The sequence below is a fragment of the Ictidomys tridecemlineatus genome, chromosome 10, assembly GCF_052094955.1.
Source record: "Ictidomys tridecemlineatus isolate mIctTri1 chromosome 10, mIctTri1.hap1, whole genome shotgun sequence".
Lineage (NCBI taxonomy): Eukaryota > Metazoa > Chordata > Mammalia > Rodentia > Sciuridae > Ictidomys > Ictidomys tridecemlineatus.
The window spans coordinates 13,028,722-13,045,020 of record NC_135486.1 but is presented as its reverse complement, the minus strand read 5'-3'; the positions used below and the strand labels follow the sequence as shown (position 1 = coordinate 13,045,020).

Here is a 16,299-nt window from a genome sequence, read left to right as displayed (position 1 = left end):
TTATGAACATTTAGAATTTTATTATTATATTCTTTCCTCACTTTTGATTAATGCATTATAGTTGTACATATTAATGGGAGTTGTTATTACATATTCATATATGTACACACGGTAATAATAAAATTTGGCTAATATCATTCCCCAGCATTTCCCATTCAATTTTTGAATAAACTTGTTTCGATCTGGAAACTATAGATAGGTTTGAGGAGAAATGAGTCTACTATTTTGAGTCTTCCTCTCCAGTAACATGACATGTCTCCATTTATTTAGGTTTTTGTGATTTTTTTTTTACATCAGTAATTTATAATTACCAATTCTGTGCATATTTTGTAAGATTTACAATTAAATGTTTCATTTTATTTAGAAAAGTTGTAAATGACATTGTATTTTCTTTTTCATACTACAGAATCAATTTATTTCTATGTATTGATAACAAACAGAAACTAAAAAAATAAGTTATGGATAGTCCCCAACTTAACAATGGTTCAACTTACTGTTTTTCAATTTTATATTGGTGTAAAAACTATATGCATTCCGTCAATTTATGTCCTAAAAGATAAAATTAGCTTTTTTTAACCAATAAGTTAAATAGTCTAGTACCATGCAAAGTAATGTTTATAAAAACTTTTTAAAAATACAGAAACTCAAGGAAATGTACAATTAAAAATTTTATTCAAAGATAACATTTGGGAAAAAAGGTAAAATCAACATACAAAAAAAGTCTTATGCGTCTAAAAGGTTTAACCTCTAAAATTCTCTTTTGTTGACACATTGATCAACAGTAATCCTGTCATTATTAAGCCATGCAACTTTCACTTGGTCCCAGAAGGCACAAATCTAAAATGATCTCTTAAAATCCCTTTCAATTAAAAATATCAGTGACTTTTTTGTTTCAATCCTGTGACCTAAGTTGAGTGTTAAAGAGTGTTAAAGTGTTAAATCAACATTGAAAGATATTAATGTTTCCAAATAAAAGAGGCTACCTTTTTCCTCTAGAGCTAGGGATTGAACTGGGACAGCTAGGCAAGCTTTCTACTTCTGAATTGTGCCCCTAGCCCAAGACACTTAAAGATCGAAAAAGGAAGTTTAAAAGTTCCCTTGAAATTAATTCAGAGTGAAAATTAAAATAGATTTAAATATAATATATAAATTTTATACATCTGAGTTCAAAAGTATCCTTGGGGAGGGAAGAGGGCAGATCATTTCCCCCAACCACAACCACCACTACCAAAAAAGGTGTGAACATTTATCCAAGTAAATTAATTCCATAAAGTAACTCATACACCATTGAGGAAGAAGAAAAAGGTAAAAAATACAAAAGCTTTATTTTCTACTGTTCTTCGTCACTGAAAATTTTTAATATTTCTAATGTCAAATGAATACTGCAATTAAGAGTTCTATTTTCAGCCAGGCATGCATGATAGAACACACCTGTAATCCTGGCTACTCAGGAGGCTAAGGAGAAGGATGGCAAATTCAAAACCAGCCTCAGCAACTCAGTGAGATCTAACTCAAAAATAAAAAATAAAAAAGGGCTGGGGATGTAACTTTGTAATAAAGTCCCCCTGGATTCATTCCCCAGTACCTAAGTACTAAGAGAGAATTCAGTAAAAAACTAAATATTTTCAAATCTCAAGTGTCTTGAGTTAAATGTTGAAGAAATAAATACATTATAATCCAAAAGTAAGGGAAATGTTATAAAACTAATACCTTGCTGCCAATACCTAGCTGGTTTATAATAGTAAGAGATAAAATCTTGACATGCTGTGAAGAAGCACATTCTTAATTCAGAATGTTTCAAGATGAAAAACATGTATTTCTATATCATTAAACAAATAAGATTTATATTTATAGAGCTATAGTCTTATTAAATACTTTAATCATCTATCATATGTCATAAAAAATAAGCCTCTAGTAGCATGCCCCCAGAATGACTTCAAAGAATACTAGTGAGCTCTCATAAAAATATTATCCAGGATACACTGTAAGAATATTCTTAACAAATATGTTTTCACATCATTCCCCTTAAAAAATCGGATGCATACTTTTAAAAGAATATCCAGCCTCAGAAGGAACACTCTCTCAAGCATAGTTTCTAAATTAGTTCCTAATTATTTCCTGACACAGAACTCATACAACTTTTACATGCATCTCTCCAAACCTATCAAAACAACCCTGTAAACAATAAGGTAGTGAGTAGAAGCTGAGGTAATGAAAAAGAAAAGATTTAATAAAGATAATTGGAGAGATAACCACTGCTTTCATGTCAGTTGTTTTATAACTATGCACATGCTTGCTTACACACACACACACCCAGTAAACATCCTCCATTGTTTTACTAGTCCCACTCTAAAGGTAGTACATACAAAGGAAAAACTTGCTGCCCTAACCAATTATGAATGAATGATTCACTGAAGGATAGATTGATGGTTGAATGGAGGACAGATATAAAAATACATTGAAGGATGAAAGCAAGACATAGATAAAACTTTGATTAAAGTAATAAATGAGTCACAGTTCTCGGATGACATACAAGCATAATACAAGATTCACCATAGGTAAATACGAATTAGAAAAAAAATGGATCACATTATCAAAAGCAAAAAAGACAATGGGTAAAGATATATTGGTTTCAGACTTTGCCGTTTATCACAGCTTTCCTTTTAAAAAGCTTTTATGTCACTAACCCTAAAGGGGAATTCATCTTACCTTCCACTGAAGGTGCCTGGTCCTGAGCTGAATACAGCATTTCCTTGAAAGCCTATCAAAAAGAAAGAAAAGCAACACATGAAATAAATAGTAGAGTTTATATCAAAAGCATCTGGAACTAAACACTTCTTTTTTAAAAAAGAAAATTTATGTTTTAATTAGTTATATATGACAGTAGAATGCACTTATATATTTTGATATATCATACATAGATGGGATATAATTTCTCATTTTTCTGATTATACATATTGTAGAATCACATTGGTCATACAGTCACATACATACATAAAGTAATAATGTCTGTTTCATTCCACTATCTTTCTTATCCCCATATCCCATGCCTTCCCCTCCTTTTACTTCCCTCTACCTAGTCTAAGGTAATGCTATCCTTTTTTTTATTATTATTATTACAATTCTTAATACACATATTTACTTCTTTTCCAATATCCAGTATAATGACTACTTATAGCTCCTTAAATTGAGAATTTAATGAAATACATCAATTAACTTTACTAATCCATTAAATATTATCCAATCTTTAACAAGAGAGCCAATATGTAAACTTTAAAATTAAAGGGCATTTGGAAAAGAATGAAAAAAATCACCTGAGAGATCATAAGCCCTTTAGACTAAGAAAAAAGAATGAAATAAACTGAGAGCAAAAGTCCTGGGGACTGCATAAGAAAATATGAAGAACTGGACACAAATACAGTTTTTGAGTGGGGAAGTAACATTTATATAACATAAAATTCAACATCTTAACCATTTTTACATGTACAATTCAGTAGTGTTAAGTATATTCACACTGTTGTGCAACGTATCTTTAAAATTCTCATCTTGTATACAAATACTTTCCAGTAGAGTTCTATAAGGTCCTCCAGAAGAGTTTAGAACTATAAAGATACTACAGGTTTTATAGTTTTCTTCTTAGTTAACAACCATATTTAAATAATTTGGATAGTTACAGTTTGTTCTCTCAAGAAGTAGTTGGGCAAAGTGTAAGAAGTAGTTCTCCCTATCAATCAAAATGGCTCAAGCAATGAGTAGATAAGGCTCCAAGGCTGAGAGGTTAGTCAAAAGCTTAGTGACTTTATCCGGTACCATTGCTTCGAATACAATCTAAACACTGACAATTCCCCAAAGGACCTATAGCAGGGTTCCTTCGCCTTTATTCTTTAGGGGTAGGGAGTGTTGTGCATTCTAGAGTTTTTAGGGGCATCTCTGGTGATTAGAGGCACATTAGATATCACCTCCTAGTTCTGAGATTACTAAATATCAAATATCCCCTGGGAAGGAAAATTGCCCCTCCTCAGAACCACTGGTGTACAGTTATTCAAGCACATATGTACCAAAAAGGAAGAAGTAAACCTCCAGGGTAATCTATTTATAATCTACTTTTTTTTTTTTAAGTATTCAAGTCCAATAACATTTTTCCAAGTGAATTTACTATTTGTTTTCAGTTAGTGATCAACCTGTTAGTACCATGACTAACTAAGCCTAACAATGTACAGTAAAAAGATTTCCAATGAAACAATGAAAATTAAAATATTTAAATCAATTCATGTCTGTTCATTCTAACTCATTTTATGAAAGTGTTTGTAGGAAAAGTATACATCTATAACATTTTAATGTTACATATATTTAAATTCAAAAATATTTAATAAGATTCACTCTATAGAATTTAAGGCAATATAGTAATGCAACTGTGGTATAATAGAAAATAAATATTTGGTCTTTGTGTCCAGTTCCTGGCATAGAGCTCCTAAAACCTTTGGAATGTATTGTTTTACTAATGAAATGGATCAATGGTGGGAGGGACCCCAGATATCTTCTGGATAAGGACTGGCCACTAGAAAAAACAAGCGTTTAGAACATTACAACTTGCCAGGCACAGTGGCTCATGCCTGTTAATCCCAGAGAGTTCAAAGCCAGCCTCAGCAAAGGCAAGGTGCTAAGAAACTCAGTGAAACCCTATCTCTAAATAAAATACAAAACAGGGCTGGGGATGTGGCTAAGTGGCTGAGTGCCCCTAAGTTCAATACCTGGAACAAAAAAAAAAAAAAAGAATATTACAACTTAAGCCCCACAACCAAACTTCTGAAGAAGGAAGAGGTGCTAGAGATAGAATTCAATCACTAACAGAAATGATTTCAAGTCTGTATAATGAAACCTCCATAAAAGCCTCTGAACATCGAGGTTCACAGAGCTTCCATGTTTGTGAACACATCAAGGTGAGAAGTGTGCATGGAAGCTCTTATGCCATACTCACCATAATACCTTGCACTATGCTTCTCTTCTATTAGATTGTTTCAAAACTGTCCCTTTTATAATCCATCTGTTGCACTCAGTATTTTTCTATGGGAATTATTCTGGCAAATTGTCAAATCTGAGGGAGAGTTCTGGGAATCCCCATATTTGCAGTCAGACAGGGAGAAGTCTGGCACCCCACTTGTAGCTGACATCTTAAACAGGGACAGTTATAAAGAACCCTTACTAATCTATGGAGTCTGTGCTAACAACAGGTAGGTAATGTCTGAAGTGAACTGAATTGTCAGACACACAGTTGCTGTTGGAGACCTGGCTGCTGTTGTCAAAAAAGAAATGCATTTGGTGTTAAAAGAAATGGTGACACAAAACACTACACCACACTATAACTCTTTAGAAAACCTTTATTAGTCAAACACAACTTTTCTAAGATTACATTTTAAAATTATTCTCTTTTTTACCAAGCACTTATTCTTAAACTTGTTTGTAATCAACCCTAGGTGACAGTGACAAAAATCTGGAACCTCTTTTAAGAACATTACATACACACTCAGTATTTTCTTTACAATTTTATGTCTCAGGGACCACTAACTTCTAGATTAAAATAAGAAGTTATTTCTAAAGAGCTTATCAAACATTTAAAAAAAGTCTTTCATTCAGCTGACAGATTTAAATTTTATATCGAAGTCCTATACAGGTAGAGTATGGTCATATTACTGTTCTCTGACAGGCTATTTCAAGAGGATAAATGAGTAAAAGATTGATGAATGCAGGACAAATTTCTACAACTAAAAAAAGTAGCAGAAAAATATGAGGAAAAAATAATTTTAAAAAACTAGCCAGAGAATAGTTACAGAAATAAATCTATCCCAGGGGCTGGGGATGTGGCTCAAGCGGTAGCGCGCCTGGCATGCGTGCGGCCCGGGTTCGCTCCTCAGCACCACATACCAACAAAGATGTTGTGTCCGCCAAGAACTAAAATAAATATTAAAAATTCTCTCTCTCTCTCTCTCTCTCTCTCTCTCTCTCTCTCTCTCTCTCTCTCTCTCTCTCTCTCCTCTCTTCACTCTCTCTTAAAAAAAAAAAAAAGAAAGAAATCTATCCCAACAAGTAATATCAGAGGCTCAAATGTCTGAATGAAGATTTACTATTTGTGCGGTATAACAGGAATGTGTGCCAAAATTAAATAATGCTAACAGGAACCAAATAAACTGTCAACAAGCAAAGTGACTTGTATACAGTAGGAGCTTAATAGTTCTTGAATTCAAAAGAGTTTCCTCTCTGGAGAAAATTAAAAAGGACTCACAAAGCACACTAAGTAGAATTTCTGACATGTGATGAAAATGAATTAAATTTGCAAAAGCAAAGCTTACCAAATTAAGTTCATGTAAATTAAAGTTTTTTAAAAAAGACAAATTACAATAGTCTTCATTCAGATTAATTAAATCAAGACAAATTTTGGCAAAATCACTGACAACTCATTTCTGCTACTTCATTTTCCGCTGATTTAAGAGACATTCTATGAGACATTTTTGAGACATTTTTGAGACATTTAAGAGACATTTTTGGTAGTAACACTGTCTAGAGAACTCCATATATAGGACCACTCTATAGCCTGTGATAAGAGATAGTCCACATCAGGAACAAGGAAAAAAAAACTTCCCGGGTATTGTCTACATTAATACTTATGGACTGTTCATCTGAGTCCATTCAAAGCACTTACCTGCACTCGGAATTCAAAGGAGTTTCTTCAATTCATTTTTACTTTAAGAAAATCCAATACTTTATATAAAACTCTGAATTTATATAAGTCAATATGAATTCATGTGCATTCCTGAAGTTTTTTGATTTTCAAAGGCTTAAAAGCAATCTTTCATATCATCTGACTCCCTTCGAGTGATAAATTATTTTTATGTTATTGAAATCTATATAAACATAAACTAGGACAAAATTCCTAGTGCTTAAAACAACTCATGTTAACAGTAAAATCTTACAAATTAAATAAATAAAAATAGCCACAAACCAATACTATACTACCAATAATATTAACATAAAGGAAAAAGATTCACAATCTGTTGTTGTTTCTTGGTACTGGGGATTGAACCCAGGAGCTTATATTCGCAGCTCTTTTTATTTTTCACTTTGATATAGGGTATCACTAAATTGCTTAAAGCCTACATTGCTGAGGCTGGCCTCAAACTTGAGATTTTCCTGCTTCAGCCTCCCAAATGGCTTGAATTATAGGTGTATACCACTGCGCTCAGCTGAAAGTGATGACTGACACAAATATACCTTCTTTTGAGTTTGGAATGCCTATCCTACTTTGATATAATTTTCTAAGCACTTAACTATACAGTAAGGCAGCACAGCAGAGTGGTTAGAAGTTTTGGAGTCAGAAAATGTGTATGAAAAACAACTCTTAACACTTAGGAGTTGTGCAACCCTAGGAAAATAACTATCTCTATACTTCAATAGCCTCATCTGTAAAACAGGAATAGTGATTACACATAGCTTACAGATCTATATTAAGAATTAAAAACTCTCAAAACATAAATTCTTATACTAATTTTGACTCACAATCATACATGAAGAGTACTTAGGACATTGCCTAGAACATAAAAATATGCTGAAAAAATGTTAGCTAATAATAGAATTTGAACTATGACAAACCACATCATACCAGGGCTATGGCAGGAATAATATCAATCATGCATGAGATATGCCTCAACCAGTTATGCTGTTGTTGCAGTGCTGAGGATGGAACACAGACTTCACAAATACTAGGCAAGCATTCTTAAATTCAGCTATACCCCCAAGTCACCAGTTGTTAACAACTCTTAGTAGTATAGTTAAACATGGAGCTAATATGATGCAACAAGCATAAACATAGACATTGCAATCTCCTGGCACTGCTAGTTTATAAAATAGTAATCTAGATGACCTCGAATATGTTCCTATTTTATTTTCAGATGATTAATTATGTAACCACAAAATATTTTTAGTTCTCATAGGAAACCTACAGACTCCTGAATATATGCCGATTCCAGTTGCGTATGCTTTCTTTCTATAACATCTCCTAATTATTCAATATAAAAAAATTTAAACTTTGTACATAAATTGGTATAGTTCAAACTTAACATGTATGTTTAATGAGAACATTAAAATAAATTTCTTAATGCTGTTAATTTTTAATAACCCAAAATAGGTAATCTCTAATCTCCTTTCCAGAACACAGAGAGCTTTCACAGACGTACTTCCTACTTCCCCATTAGGCTCATATATAACATATTATAAATATTATCACTGCCATCAATAAAAATTTCTAACTTGGGGTTGGAGATATATCTCAGTTGGTAAAGTGCCTGCCTCACATGCACAAGGCCCTAAGTTCAATGCCTAGCACCATACACACACACAAAAAATTTAACTTGTCATTTCAACATTCATTTAAACTCAGCACATCACAATCTAGTGGATTAATAGACAATAAAATAAACAACAGGCATTTGAAGAAGCGCAAGGAATACTTGTTTTCATAAACAAAGTAGTCATAACCCATTAATAATAGTTCCCAATGTGATGAAATTTATAGACACATTTTTATCTGAATCAATTTACCAAATGCAGCTCTTAAATAGAAATTTAGATATATTCTTTTTTTTATTTTTATTTTTTTATTTTTTAGTTCTCAGCGGACACAACATCTTTGTTGGTATGTGGTGCTGAGGATCGAACCCGGGCCGCACGCATGCCAGGCGAGCGCGCTACCGCTTGAGCCACATCCCCAGCCCCTAGATATATTCTTAAAAATATATATTTTATATGCTGACCTACAGGCCCCTAGAAAAATTCTCCAATTATCTCTTTTTCAGTTTCCATTTCCTGTTTTTGCATTCCCTTTTAGGTTTATTTCACCAGAAATACTGGATAGTCTGTGACTAATGTGCAAGTCAATTACATCTAACATAGTTTATCTCATCATCTACAAATTAAGTGTTTTCCTGATGCTAAAACACACAAAGCAGTCTGTAAATCAAATTATAATCCTCAAAAGCAGTAATCTAGCATTTTCTCGTGTCCTGTACAAGAATCAACATTTTTTTAAATTTTTATTTGTTATATATGGCAACAGAATGCATTACAATTCATACTATACATACAGAACACAATTCAACATCTTAAATTATATTCATTTCTATCCCTTAACAATAATAATCTGTTTTGGTTATAGAAATAATCCTTAACATCAATAAAAGCCTAACATAAATTCTTATAATACTAATTGAAAAGTGCTTTTGTACATTAACCTAAAGCCTACAGTATTATAAAACATCACACACATTAAAAAAATTTTATGGCATTTGAAAGTACACAGTAAGAGGCAATTCAATATGCAAAAGTTGTTACAACATTAAATTGTATTGACTTTATTAAATTAAATGTATGTTAAATATATAAATACACATAATTTGTAATAAGATGAACTAGTTTGGAATGTGTCATGTTATATTCACATTTATAAATTTCTGCACTATATACTTTAACACCCCCCTACATGGTTTTCACTATTTCCATATGGACATCCCTGAATGTATTTCCTTGGCTACATATCCAGTAGCACAAATTCACAATGTTCAGAAATTTCCCCCAAAACCTGATGTACTCATGATCTTTATTTCTATTAATGTCATCACCAGTATCCAAATCACAGATTCATAATCTCATTGTGAATAATCCCAAACTGGGATTGTGGCTCATGGTCTCATTCATCCCAACAAAAAATTATAAAGTCCCTACTGTGTGCCAGGCATTGTTCTAAACAGCTGAAACATATCATGAGGAAAATAAAAGTCTCTATCCTAGAGAAATGCACATTCTTAATTTTTTCTTATTTTCACTTGTGCATTTATAGATCTGGTTCAGCCAATTTTGCTACCAAAATTTCTCCTGCATTCATTCTCTTCTATACTTTTGTCTAAACTATTTCAACAGACTCTCAACTGGTTTACTCACCTATAAATTTTCATTTCTTTAACACTTTTTAAAAACTGCTGCCAGACTGGGATTGTGGCTCAGTGGCAGAGTGCCTGCCTAACACATATGAGGCACTGGGTTTAATCCTGTGTACCACATAAAAAACAAATAAATAAAATAAATGTATTTTGTTCATCTACAACTAAAAAAAAAAATTTTTAAAAACCTGCTTCCAAATCAATCTTTCCAAAATACCAAAGCACTAGTCTGATTTTTCTGCTCACAAAAATAAAGTCCATACTGGCTTTTAAGTCACTCAGAATGATCTCCACTCTACATCTTTCCAGGTTTATCTTCCAAACCGGTTTCATTTTTACAATTTGACTAACTTTTTTCATTTTTACAATGACTCCCAAGCCAAAATGAATTATTATTATTTAGAAACCTCAATGTTCTTCCATCTGTATCTTTGTTTACAAATATTGCTTCCACTTAAAACACCTTCTCCTTAACACTGTTTTAAATCTAATTTCCAAGAAAGGATTCTGAGAAGATGGAGTAGAAGCACTGGTCTCTCTATACAACTTCAATGGCAAAATCTGTCTGTCATAACTATTTTGGAACTCTAGAGTCTATTGAAGGCTTAGATAGTAAACTGGAGCGAATCCTAATCAATTTCGTCGCTTAGCACAGCAGAAGCTATTCAACCTCTCTCCTGGCCCTATGGCAGGCAGTTGTGCACATGTTCCTGGACCAGGGTGCAAACACAGGCCAAAAGGACACTAACCCTACAAATGTCAGGGATCTATGCTATAATTATTCATTGTGTAACAAAGACTTGGAACTGGTTTTGCTAAAAACTCTCTACCTTGGGCCTGCAAATGTAAAAACTCTAGCATCTCTGTCTCATTTTGTATCTGTTTCCTTTGCTTTGAGTCAGTCACCTTGGATTCCAGGAACAACAGGTCTGATCAATAAACATCTTGTGATGATGCAAAACTATACCCCAGACAACTTACTTATCACTGCTTAACCAATCCTGAAATAATGATCAACCAGACCATAATTTGACCAAGAAGGTTTACACTTCTAGTCCCTTTTTATATATAATCTTGGAGTTTATGTCAGTACTCCCAAAGAAAAGGCTGGAAATGCTGGTGCTCTCGTCTTCCCAGTATAGCTATACTGATTAAAATTCCTTTCCTGTTTTTTTTTTATTTGTTCTTTATAGTACATGACAGTAGAGTATAATTTGACATATTACACACAACATGGAGTATAACTTATTCTAATTAGGATACTTTCCTGTTTTTAATGAACTGGAAATACTATAAAATAATTCAATAACAAGAGCTGACATTAAAATTTTAGCAGAGAAGCTGATTTTAAACATTTAGATTTTGCAATAAGAAAGTCTGTGCAGTTTAGAAACATGTTTTGAACTTGTGCTTTGAGAGATGCTGTGGCCTATAAAAGTTGAAGTAAAATTGCTCTCTGTCCTCACAGACTTTATAACTGATACTATAATAATGTCAGAATGAGTTATATAGATTTAATTAGTACAAGAGAAAGACCGAAACCTTCTCCTCTAAGATCAGGAACAAGACAAGGATGCCCACTTCCTCCACTTTTATTCAACATAGTAATGCAAGTTTTAGCCAGAGCAATTAGGCAAGAAAAAGAAATAAAAGGCATCCAAATTGGCAAGAATAAAGTAAAATGATCTCCTTGCAGATGGGATCTTATATATAGAAAACCCTAAAGACACCACACACACACACAAACATACACACAAAAAAATAGTACTAATAAATGAATTCAGCAACTAGTTGATCAAAGTCAAAGACAAAGTCATGCAAAAATAAGTTGCATTTCTATATTAACAAAATAATTTGAAAAGGAAACTATTTGAAATAACAACCTGGAAACAAATTGATTCTATTTACAATAATACCAAAAACTAAAATAAAGCATTTAGAAAGTGAAAGACTTGTACAAGAAAACTACAAAACATTGTTGAAAGAAAATTAAAGAAGACATAAATAAATGGAAAACATCCCATACTCCTGGACTGGAAGACCTAACATTGTTAAAATGTAAATACTACCAGAAGTATTCTATGAATTCAGTGGAATCATCTATCCCAATATTTTTTATAGAAATAAAAAAACCTATAATGAAATTCCTAGGGACTCTCAAAAGACCCTGGATAGCCACAACAATCTTTAAAAGAAAGAACTAAATCAGAAGACTTACGCTTCCTGATTTTAAAACTTACTACAAAGTTATAGGTATAGTAATCAAAATAGTATGGTATAAAAAAAACTAATAATTTTATATTATATAATAGTTGCTATTCTTCAAAAAAGAGTTTTTAAAAGATACTATATGAGCCAGCAATTTCATTTCTGGATATATACCCAAAAGAGTTAAAAGCAGGGTTTAAAATATTCATTTTCACGGTAATCTTATTCCCAAAAAGTAGAACACAGAAGCAACCCAAGCATCGAACAACAGATGCATGGATATTATTCACTCAAAAAAATGGAAATTTTTTTGAGTGAATAATATCCATGAACTTTGAGAACATTATTCTAAATGAAATAAACCCCTCACAAAAAGATAAATACTGTACGATTGGTACTTTCAAGGTTCTTAGTCAATACCCTAAAGACAATGTAGAATGGTGGACATCAGGAGCTGAAGGGAGATGGAAATGGGGAATTGTTGTTTAACAAGGGAAAAGCTTCTTTTCTACAAGATAAAAAGTTATAAAGATGTATGGTGATGGTTCCAAGATAATATGAATAAACTTATGCTGCTAAACTGTACACTTAAAAATGATTAGGATGATAAATTTTATATGTATTTTACCACAATTTTTTAAAAAAGCCATTGGGAAGTAAAAGAGCATTTTAAGAAGGAAGACATATTAAAAACTATCAAAAGCTGCTTATAGACCAAGATAATTAAAAAGAGGTAATAAGATTTGAGGATCATTGCTCACCGGTGACTTTCAAGAATTAGTTTCAGTAGGGCAATGGGGCCAAAGCTAGATTAGATCTGGCTGAATATATGTGACAACTAAGTATACGATAGCCACAAATACTGATGAATAAGAAAAGTAATACTAGTTAATTTATTGAACATCTACTATCAGATATTGTTTGTAAGCATTTTAAACACACTACTTTAACACTACTCTCTAAGGTATAAGACTCCCATTTTACCAACTAACGGTTAAAAGTCTTTTGCCCAGATATTACCAAGTACTACTCTTTTGACAATCCATACTTCTTCAAGAAAGACAACAACATTTCAAAATTTACCTCTTACTTTGGGCTCTTACATATTGATATTCTCCTATTTATTTCCAAAACTTCCCTATACTATTAGATTTTTATATTCTATGTAATAACCAGCCTCTGAGATGACCCCCTGATGATTCTTTCCTTTTGGCAGTAACACTTCAATACTAAATAGGGCTGATCTATGTAATTAAATGGATATTGCAGGGGCTGGGGTTGTGGCTCAGTGGTAGAGCACTTATCTAGCATGTGTGAGGCACTGGGTTCAATCCTCAGCACCACAATAAAAATAAATAAATAAAATAAAGGTATTTTGTCCATCTACAATATATATAAATATGTGTGTATATGTGTGTATGTGTGTGTATATATATACACACACACATTTTTTAAAAAATGGCTATTGCAGAAATGGCAGAATACAACTTCCAAGGATGGGTCATAAAAAACACTGTTTTTCACCTTGTTCTCTCTAGGATCACCCACTCTGGGGAAAGCCAACCATGAAAAAACTCAAATAGCCCTAAGGAAAGATACAGTGGTGAAGAACTGATACCTCTTAAAAAATGCTAGCACAAACATGCAAGTCATCTGAGTCATCCTAGAACTGGATTCTCCAGCCCTGTCAGGCTTTATAGCCCCAGCAAACATCTTGACTGCAACCTCACAAAATACCCTGACCCGGAACTACTCAGTTAAGTGGCTCCCAAATTTTTGCTACACAAAAACTGTTAGACGAGAAATGTTTATTACTGTTTTAAGCCACTAGGTTTTGGGGTGACTTGCTGTACAACAATAGATAATTAATATAGCAAGCTAGATTTGAAAGACATTTTTGTAGTTATTAGATCATAAGCAACATCATTGATTTTTCTCAGACAAAGTAGTTCAAATTTTATTCCTATAATGAATAAAAACTATGGAAAGAAATACTATGACATTCAAGTGATTTATTTGGCAATAATAAAGAAAATCACGTTCCTATGTCAAAGTCACCAACAGTATGATTTAACTTAAATGTCCTTGAAAAGTCACACAGTCACACTCCTGAACTGGAACAGATCTGACAGAAGATTAAGTCAGCTTCTTCTCTATCAAAGGATCTTACCCTGATAATAAAATAAAACTTTAACAAAATGCTCTCTTGTACTAATTAAGTCTGTATAGCTCATTCTTACATTATTACAGTACCAGCTATGAAGTCTCTGAGGACAGACAGCAAAATAACCTCAACTTTTATAATCCACAGTATCTATCAAAGCACAAATTCAAAATGTTTACAAACCACACAGACTTTACTATTGTAAAAATCTAAGTGTCTAAGATCAGATTCTCAGCTAATTTTAAATGTCAGCTGTTGTTATTTTTATTGAACTATTTTATAGCATTTCCAGATCATGAAATATCAAACTACAAAGTCCCTTTTCATTTCTCCCAATTTTCATTTATATTTTCCCTTTTTGTACAAAATTCATGACTCTTTCATTTGCTAGATACAAGAGAAGTTCTTCATGTTTTTGCCTTCCAGCCTTCCTTAACATATAGTAAAGTTCATCCAGGTTAGTAAAGCATGTTGATTTTGCTCAAATAGAACAGCTGACACAACATAACATTCATTCTCATGCTCTTAGTAAAAGTTTGCCATTTTCTCTGAAAGAAAACAAAAAATAATAAAAAAAATTCTGCAAAGTTATCTCCTATGTGATTATAAACATGATTTTTAAAAAAATATTTTTAGAAGTTGATTAACCTTTATTTTATGCATTTATTTATATGTGGTGCTGATAATCGAACCCAGTGTCTCACACCTGCTAGGCAAGTGCTCTACCACTGAGCCACAACTCCAGACCCATATAATGGGTATCAGAGCAGGCTTTAGTCAATTTTTTCGCCAATGTGACCAAATGATGAGCAATTTTAGAGGAGGAAAGTTTATTTGGGGACTCATGGTTTCAGAGGTCTCAGGCCATAGATGGCCAACTCCGTTGCTTTGGGCCTGAGGAGGGGCTAAACACCATGGCAAAAGGATGTAGAGGAGGAAAACAGTTTAGGCCATGACAATCAGGAAGCAGAGAGAAAAAGAGAGAAAGAGAGATTTGCTCACCAGGTACAAAATATACATCCCAAAGGAATACCCTCAGTAACCCATAGCCTCCAGTCATGTCCTACCCGCCTTCAGTTACCAGCCAGTAGTTAATCCCTATCAGTAGATTGATGCACTAGTTAGGTTAAGGCTGTTATAACATAATCTTTCACCTCTAAATTTTCTTGCATTGTCTCATACAAGAGATTTTGGGGGATACCTCATATCTAAGCCATAACAGACCACTTCATTACAAACCTTTAATAAACTAACCATTATCTATTGGCCAAATAATGTTTCCTACAAATATGCTACTGCATTACAATATATAAGATGTTTGTATTAATAAAATACTGTTTAATCAAATCTAAGATACTATTAATTGTTAAGGGGTATCATTATTTTATGTACAATTAAACTATGACATCCAATATTAATGGTGTTTGGATATGGAAGAGGGAAATGTGCCTCTTAGAATCTGAAATAAAGTGACTCATTTTGTCACAATGTAGTTTCTGAGGCAATGGTGAGTTTTATTTCTGTAACAAAATACCTAAGGGTAAGAACTATATTTTTAAAAGAGATTTATTAAGATGGATTTATTTAGGAATGAATATGCTGGAGATGCAATAGTATGGAACTAGTACTACTGAGCTCTGGTAAAGATCTTCTGGTTACATCACAACATTGGCAGATGGTATCATGATCAGAGTGTATGTAAGAGGAAACAATCACATGGTGAGAAAGGAAGCCAGTAAATCATCGAGGAACCTGGCTAGCTCTTTTGATAATAACACTCTCATAGGAATTAATTAGCATCCTATGAGAATTGACATTAATCCCTTCCAATGGTAGGATCCCAATAACCTAACCCCCTTTCTCTAGGCCACACCTCTTAAAAGTTCCAACATCTCAACACTACCACATTGGAGACCATGCCTTCAACACATAAACCTCTGA

At 33.0% G+C, this 16,299-nt stretch overlaps 1 protein-coding gene and 1 long non-coding RNA gene across 2 annotated transcripts in view; one reads left to right on the top strand and one right to left on the bottom strand.

Moving 5' to 3' along the window:
* The window catches only part of LOC144367132 (uncharacterized), a 202,199-nt gene that overhangs the window by 132,219 nt on the left and 53,681 nt on the right, over positions 1–16,299 (top strand). The window lies entirely within an intron of this gene.
* Positions 1–16,299, bottom strand: part of Xpr1 (xenotropic and polytropic retrovirus receptor 1) — a 172,492-nt gene that overhangs the window by 141,876 nt on the left and 14,317 nt on the right. Inside the window, exon 2 of the mRNA XM_078022430.1 lies at positions 2,710–2,761. Within this exon, the coding sequence (XP_077878556.1) occupies positions 2,710–2,761 (52 nt within the window). The remainder of the gene's footprint in view (positions 1–2,709; positions 2,762–16,299) is intronic.